Below are 7,848 nucleotides of genomic sequence, written 5' to 3'. Positions count from 1 at the left end.
CCGGGCTCCCGCGCCTGCGCAGCGCCGCGGCGGCAGAGTGGCTGCGCGCGCGACAGCGACCCCCGGTGGCTAGGGGGTGGCAGGGCAGCCTCGCGGCTCTGCTCCGAGGCTCTGCGTCCGGAGCCCCGAAATCCCGAGCTCGCTCTGCGCTCGGCTCCCTGAAGCCGGCGGCGGGGTTGGAAACGGGGCTGGGGGTGCGGCGGCTCAGGGCCCGCTGGGCCGGGGGCCGCTCTCCCCGACGCAGGGTGGGGTCACCGAGGAGGGTCTAGGCCGCAGGAAGAGGCGACTTGCCCCCACCAAGCCCGCGTGGGCGAGACGCGGTGCCCGGGTGGGCCAGGAGAGCCTCGCGGTGTGGAGGCCGTGAGGGAAGACATGCGCCCAGTGAGGCTCTCGGCAAGGGCCGCGGCGGCCCGAGCAGTCCGGGGATCGGGAAAGCTTCCCGGAGAGATGACTGGCCGCGCCCCTGCCGCCTCCCGAGGAGGTCTGGCCCTGCAGGTATGCCGGTCCGCCCTCTACAACGTGAGCGCTCGCCCCAGGGCAGCGATTTTCGCCCTTCCCGTCCTCTGCTCCTTCCCCAGGCCCAGCACAGTTGCCCACGTGGAAGACTCTGGAGCCACGACCAAGCACAGCTAACGGAGATGTCTCCTCGCTTGGCAGGGACTCGCCCTGGGTACCGTTGTACAGACCTGGGACTTAGGAATGGAATAATAAGAAATAAAACAAGTAAGGGGCGTCTGGGTGGCTCAGTCTGTTGACTCTTGATTTCGGCTCAGGGCATGATCAGAGTCATGGGATCCAGCCCCACGTCCGGCTACGCGCTGAGCCTGGAGCCTGCTTGGGATTCTCCCCCGCCCCTCTCCCGTGCTCCTGTGTGTGCTCGCGCTCTCTCTCTCTCTCTCTCTCTCTCTCTCTCTCTCGGATAAAAATTATAATAAGTAAAAAAAAAAAAAAAAAAAAAAAGGAAGTATAGTTACACCCAAGAAAATGACATAGAAACATGGCTTTATGTTGCACCCGTATCTGCCCACTTGCTCGTGTCAGCAACAAGGCTGATCCTTTTGTAGTGGACAAAGGGGTCACTCGAATGCCCAGGCAGGCGTGTGACCCCTGAGCCACACCAAACCCCTTTAAAGGTCATAAGAAAAACTGTAGCCGGGACACTAAGTTTTGGCATCTCTGTCAGATGGGCACAGTCATGATGCCCACATCATAGGACGTCTGTGATGATTGAAAAAATCAGGGCCCACAGAACCCTTGGACTGGAGCTTGGCACATTGGAAAATGCCCTAACAAATGAACAAGAACTCATCTGTGGGAGAGGTGGTCGGTGCAGAGAGGGCTGGGGATCCTGAAGGAGCACAGTCCCGGGGAGGGCAGCGGTGGATAGGATGAGGCTCCATCCCAGTCAGAGGAGAGGAGAAGGTGGGCAGCGGAACCAGGAGGTTGCAAGGTTGGCAGTGGGAAGACACAGGTGAGCCTACCTGGTGGATGTACTCTCTCAATGAGAGATGGAGGTAGGGGCCTATCAGCAGATCTGGGGCTTGAAGTTGCTGGGGAGGGACCATGATGGGCTGAAGAATCGTCCAAGGCTGGCGGTGGGGGGGGCGGGGGGGAATGCCAGTACAAGCCCTGGCCTTGCCCTCTGACCCTGAGCTTGGGCCCTGGGGCTAGTGGACACTACAGGCCATGCTCTTGCTCCTCTGAGGCAGCGCTGTGCTGGGAGTCAGTGGTTTTTCTGCACCTTCCTTCCGTGCCAAGAGGCCATCTCCGTGTTGTAGACCAGGTATAGGAGGAAGGTGGTAGTTCCCACATTTCTCTTTTGTGCTGTTGGTGAAGATTCTTGGAGAATCAATACCTCTTGGAGAGGCCAGAGCGTCTGTCTACCGGGGTCAGGCCCGGGAGTTCTCAGATATGGCCTTTTCTGCCTGCTTTGCCACAGATTACTGGCATGCAGCCTCCACCTCTCTCCGGCACAGGTGGACCCACAGAGCGTAACATAAGACTGACTTCCACTCTCGCGCTTTTGTGTCTGTGTGTGTGAACAACAGGCCGAATCTGATGTCCCCTGGACCCCTTCCTCTTTTTGGTCTTTCCTCCCACCTCCTTTCTGCTACCTGGAAAGTGCATTTAAGGGCTAGAGCTCTGGCAGCCATTTTGGACTGTGAGGGGGGTTGTGGATTGAATTATGATCCCAAAAAAAGATATGTTGGAAACCTAACCCTCGGTACTTCAAAATGTGACTTTTATTTGGAAATAGAATCATCGACAGATGGAATTAGTTCAGATGAGGTCATACTGGAGTAGGCACGCTGGTAATCGGTAGGACTGGTGTCATCGGAAGAGAAGAGATACAACAGAGAAGGTCACAAGATGGAGGAAGACTGGAGCTATGCCTGCTACAAGACCCAAACCACACGTGGCCGCCAGAAGCCAGGACAGCCTCATGTGATAGATTGTCTCTAGAGAGTTGAGCAGCAGGGGCACCTGGGAGGCTCAGCTGGTTGAACATCCGACTCTTTATTTCACCTGAGGTCATGAGTTCAAGCCCCACGTCGGGCTCTGTGCTGATAGTACAGAGCCTGCTTGGGATTCTCTCTCTTTCTCTGCCCCACCCCCACTTGTTCACTCATGCTCTCTCAAAACAAATAAACATCAAAAAAATAGAGAGTTGAGAAGGAGCACGGCTTACGGACACCTTGAATTTAGGCTTCTGCCTCCAGAACTGTGAGAAAATAAATTTCTGTTGTTTTAAGGCACCTAATTTGTGATAGGCTGAGCTACAACCTTAGGGGACTACAAGGGTCTGTGAGGATGGACACTTGTGCCGAGGACAGTGCAGCAGAGTCGGAAGGGGCTGGGGCCCCACTGACCACAGGCTGTCACATACTCGGGTCCGACTACCTCCAAGTAGTGATAAACCCTCGTCTCTGTGAGCACGGTGCTTGTTTCGGCCCTTCTGTGAGAAGTAAACAAGTCTGATTCCTGATTGGAGACCGGGTCCCCCTGCTACCTGCAGACTCTGGCCAATTTTTCTGAGTCCACTCCCCACACAGGGCTCCCACATTTCCCCACGCAGGATTGGGGCTGGCTGCCTGGAGATCCCTTAGCACAGGCTCCTGGTGCCTCATCGGAGCCCCAGGGGGAAAGAGAGGTACTGCCCCCCCTCCCCCCTCCCCCCCCGCCCCGCTGCCTTTCTTGGTGAGAGAAACTTCCCTAACAGCAAGGAAAGCAGCTGGGCTCCAAGGGCAAGAATATTTTTATTGAATAGGGATGCTGGGGCATGTGAGAGGGAGACTCTCAAAGGCCTGGGGCTCTCTGGGTACCCAGTTACAGGTTCCACACTGGCTAGCAGACCAAGGAGCTGAGATAGCCCAGGGGGCCAGCAGCCAGCATCAAGGGCCCGAGAGTAGAGGGGGTGGGCATCAGAGGGTGATGTTGTCCTCGTACAGCGACAGCAGCAGCAGGACGGTCCAGCCGCCCAGCAGACCCATGTTGTGCAGCAGGAAGAGGAGCCAGGGCCGCTGGTCCCGCACATGAAGCATGGCTGGAAGCTGAGGAGGAGTTAGGCACAGGTGAGCGACCAGCTCTGAGCCCCTGCTCGGCTCACCCCCAGGGCAGCCGACTCCCGCCCTCAGTCCTGACCATGTCGCAGAGCGCCACGTAGAGGAAGAGGCCAGTGGCCACCGCCAGGATCCAGGCCTCACTGTCCTCTCCAACGTCGACAGCGAGCGCCACGTAGAGGCCGACGAAGGCAGTCAGCGCTGAGGCCAAGTTCAGCAGCAAAGCCCGGCGCACCGACAGCCCCGCGTGCAGCAGGGCAGCGAAATCCCCTGGGGTGGGCGGATGGGGGGGGGGGGTCAAGCCGAGAGCCCCGCCCACAGCCGGGCAGGCCCCGCCCCTGGCCAGCGGCCGGGTCCCCAGGCCCTGCCTCGCGCTGCTCACCTAGCTCGTGTGGCACCTCGTGGCAGAACACGGCCAGCGAGGTGGCCAGCCCGGTCTTCCAGGAGGACGCGAAGGCGGCGCCCACGGCGAGCCCATCGGCGAAGTTGTGCAAGGCGTCGCCCAGCGTGATCACGTAGGGCAGCAATCTCAGCTCTGCGGGTGTGGTGGACGTGGGTCGGCGCCGACCTGGTCCCCCACCTCGGCGCCGCCACCTCTGCTCCCCAGGCCCGCGCTGGCGCTCTGCACAAATCCGTAGCCCCTAATCCTTCTGGGGCTTCCCTCGGGGCTCACCTGAGCTTAATCTCCGGGGCTCCGAGCTCAGCAGCTCCGGGCTCTCCTCTGTCACCTGGAGGGGGTAGGTCTGTGTGGATGAGCCCCCTGGGCAGGGAGGTGAGGAGGGGCGTGGCAGGGCTGGGTCTCCTGATCAGCAACAGAGGAGGCCATGGACAGAAGCGCTGGGGTGGAGGCGGGGCGGGGGCAGAAAGGGGTTCTTGCAGGGGAAACTCCATGTGGGATGGAGACACTGGGGAAGGGCCAGCTCACCAGGTCTGCGCGAGAGCCTTCGTGGGGCTGCTTAGGCGGCCGGAGCTCGCTGGGCGCTAGCTGCAGGGACACTCCGTGGCTGTGGCCACCGTGGCTGTGGCTGCAGGGCCCATCCTTTGAGTCCTGTGGGGACAGTGGCTCAGGGCCCAATGGGCCTCCATGACTCCGCCCCATCCACCCACCACGTCCAGCTCCCACCTGACCTCAGGGTCCAGAGGCAGCAAGAGGTTGAAGAGGTTCTCAAACAGGAAGAAGGTGTAGAGGCCACCCAGCATGGCCACAAGGCGCCAGGTGGACTGTGGGCCAAGGCCCTCCCCGCTGTGCGTGTGCAGCCCTAGCACCTGGGGAGGGAAGGGGGCTTTAAGGCCTCCCCCACCCCACCCACCCCTGGGGACAAGGACGGAGAGGCCAGGGAGATAGGAAGGGCTCCAGGAGGATGGGCCTCGGAGGACTGGGCAGGGAAATTCCCGTCTGGGGAGGGAAGGGCAGCAGGCTGACCTTGGGTGTCAAGTGGAGGACGGCATCCCCAGTGAGTGCACCCACAGCCATGCTCAGGAAGGTCTGGATGATGTAGTGGGAGGCAGCACTGTAGGTGGCACAGGTCAGAAGCAGGAGGCCGAAAATGGCACAGAGGCAGATGAGCAGCGTGGCTAGGGAGCCATATAGATATCCTGGAGAGGGAGCGGGGGCCACAGGGCTGAGATGAGAGCCTTTCTTGCTTCCCAGGGGAGGGTGTCCAAGCAGGGCCCAGGAGCCGGCTCACCAGGGATGCAGGTGGTCAGGCTCTGGCCATTCCTCTGCTTACGCTAACCCTTAAAGCCCCATCCTCTACCCATCTAGGCCCCCACACTTCCCTGTGACCCCAGCGGCCACTTCCTCCTCCCTGTGAGGCCCCACCTCTGTGGCACCAGCACCCAGCACCGATGGGTACGGCAAGCAGGCACAACTGGGGAGGCAGGCACTCACTTTCCGCCTGACTGAGCTGGTCCTGAGTGGGGGGACTGGACTGGGGGCTGCAGGCCCCACTTAGTTGCTGCTGGAGCAGGGCCGGGCTCAGTTGGGCCCAGAGCTCTGGAGTCACCCCCGCCTGCTCAGACAGCCCGTACACGGCCATCACTTCACTGGCACTCAGGCATACCTGAGGGGTGGCAAGAAAGGGGGGTCAGGGACCTGAGCAGACCCATGAGCCCCCACCTCTCCCCGGGACGGTGGTGGATGGGCTGCTCACTGTGTCCCACATGCTGGAGCTGCCGTTAGGGGTGGCAGGGGGCACAGGGCCCTGGTGGTTGGCCCCCTTTCCCAGATGACCATGGTCGCTGTGGTCACTGTGTGTCTCCGCCACTCTCCCTACCCCCAGGCGCTGCATCAAGGCCTCCAGCTCTGGCAGGGGGGACAGAATCACAAAGTGTGTATGGGCTCCAGGCCTGCCCTCCCCAAGGACATGGAGGTCGGGGACTCAGGGTACTCCCAACTCTCTGGCCCCGCCACAGCCTCACCAGCCAGTGTGATGTTGGGATTCTCGCCACTGTGCTGCCGGAACACAAAGTCTACAAAGTACTGGGGGGTCGGCAGGGCATGGAGACAGGACCCACTGCTGACATGGTCCAACAGGGCGGCCAGGACCAGGCCAGGGTTGCTGGGAGCTCCTGCCCCTGCTGCCTCCTCCAGCAGCTGGGGCAGGTCCACACAGGCCTGGGGGAGGGGTCAGGGCTCAGCCTTGCCTGCAGGGTGGCCTTCCTGGCCTCCAGCTCTACCATCAACCCTAGTGCCCTTGCAGGCCACCGACCCTGAGACCCGCCCTAACATGGTGCCAGATCAGGCTTCTCGGAGCACCACCACCTAACCCTGCCAGCCTACGGCCTGTGCTGGGTCTGACCCCTCCCCGAGGGCCCTCCCTATGGGCCCAGGATTCTTCTCAGTCCCTGTCTGATGAGGGCCCTGGGGGCTCCCCAGGTCCCTGTCCTGAGTGGTATCAGACATCCATTTGTGATCCCTGAGCCTCCCAAGTAGGTCCCCAGACTCCCCCAGGTGTCCAAGAAGGCTTCGTGGGATGTTCTGCCCACTGCAGCCAGGCCCAACCCCCTAAGTGGTCTCCTTTCTCCATGGATCCCCTTAGGTCTTCCCCATCTAGTCCCTCTGCCCCACCTACCCAGGCCCTCACCTTCTCTGCAGCAGGCCAGCCAGCAGCCTGGGCCTGAATCCTTTGCAGCAGCCTGCTCAGGCCTGGGGTCAGGGCCTCGGGGCCCTCCAACAGGGCCAAGAGATGGTCAGCACGGGTGGCCCAGCGGCCAGCCTGGACATCTGCACATGTGCCCTTGGGGTCACTGAGGTAGAGGGCAGCGGCGGCACTGAAGCGGGCGATGTTTCTGTGCTCCAGGACTGCCCCCCCGGGGAGCCCTGGCTTCTCAGGCCTGCCCAGGGCCAGGGCATCATCCACAGAGAGGCACTATGGGCAGAGACAGGTGCCTATGGTCAGGAAGCTGCCTGCTTCCCTGTGGGGCCCACACACATTGGTCTCGCCCTCCCCCTCTCCCACCCACCCCTCCATCATCACTCTTTCACACACTCCCACTGTCACCACCCTCTCGATTACACACACACACACACACACACACATACACACAAAAGGGCTCGGGGCAGTGGTCCACCCATCCCAGGGTGGCTTCTTCCCGGAACCACTGCCAGTTTGATGGCCTGGGGACTGACGGAGGAGGCAGCCCTGGGATCCTGGAGCTATATGTATCCGTCACAGCCCCCGATCCTGGGAGAGCAGGCCTGTCTGAACTCAGAGCAGAGGAAGGTGGGCGCTGGCCTGCAGGCAGGGCCTGGGTGCTTGGCCACCCGGCCTCGCCTCGGCCCGCCTCCTGGAGTTTGCCCAGGCCCTTTGCTTCCAGCCCTGGGGCGGAGCGGGCCTGGGCTGGGGGACCCATCGGGTGCGGCAATTACCTTTCCACACGGCCCGTCGGCGCAGTGCACACGGTCCGCCAGTGTATTTAACAGGCTGCCCAGCACCACACGGTCCAGAACACCCTGGCCCGAGGACAGCAAGGTCAGCAGACGGGTAGGCTGAGCTGCCACCATGGTCACCATCAGCACAGACAGCAGCAGCCCCAGCTGGAGTCGAACCAGGACTGTCATGGTCATGCTGAGGCCCCTGTGCACTCTGTGCTCTGGGGAGGCCGCTGACGCCAGGGCTGGCTGGGGCTCTCGGGTCGCCTAGGGCCGGACTGGGGCTGGGCTCTGACCCGCCCGAACGCGTGAGGACCTCTCCCAGGTATTTTTCCTGCAGGGCTCTGTGATTGGCTGACTGAGGCACCTCAGGTTAACCATTCCAGCCACAGGTCCTCCCCGAGGTTGGAGCCA

At 61.7% G+C, this 7,848-nt stretch overlaps 1 protein-coding gene and 1 long non-coding RNA gene across 2 annotated transcripts; one reads left to right on the top strand and one right to left on the bottom strand.

Annotated features, from left to right (window-relative positions):
• Positions 1 to 62: 62 nt before the first annotated feature.
• LOC123586436 lies at positions 63 to 739 on the top strand. Its single transcript, XR_006706786.1, has 2 exons — positions 63 to 495; positions 579 to 739. It is a non-coding gene; the product is annotated as an uncharacterized LOC123586436 (long non-coding RNA).
• Positions 740 to 3,238: 2,499 nt separating this feature from the next.
• SLC39A4 (solute carrier family 39 member 4) lies at positions 3,239 to 7,848 on the bottom strand. Its single transcript, XM_045455545.1, has 12 exons — positions 7,432 to 7,848; positions 6,647 to 6,931; positions 5,982 to 6,177; positions 5,714 to 5,865; positions 5,452 to 5,623; positions 4,984 to 5,156; positions 4,689 to 4,826; positions 4,486 to 4,608; positions 4,234 to 4,288; positions 3,943 to 4,095; positions 3,643 to 3,830; positions 3,239 to 3,551 (listed from the first exon to the last, which is right to left on the bottom strand). The coding sequence occupies exons 1-12, from the start codon at positions 7,627 to 7,629 to the stop codon at positions 3,423 to 3,425; spliced, it is 1,962 nt and encodes a 653-aa protein (XP_045311501.1). The 5' UTR covers positions 7,630 to 7,848; the 3' UTR covers positions 3,239 to 3,422.

This window comes from Leopardus geoffroyi, chromosome C3, assembly GCF_018350155.1.
Source record: "Leopardus geoffroyi isolate Oge1 chromosome C3, O.geoffroyi_Oge1_pat1.0, whole genome shotgun sequence".
Classification (NCBI taxonomy): domain Eukaryota; kingdom Metazoa; phylum Chordata; class Mammalia; order Carnivora; family Felidae; genus Leopardus; species Leopardus geoffroyi.
Note: the sequence above shows the minus strand (reverse complement) of the source record. Positions and strands in the feature narration are given on the sequence as shown.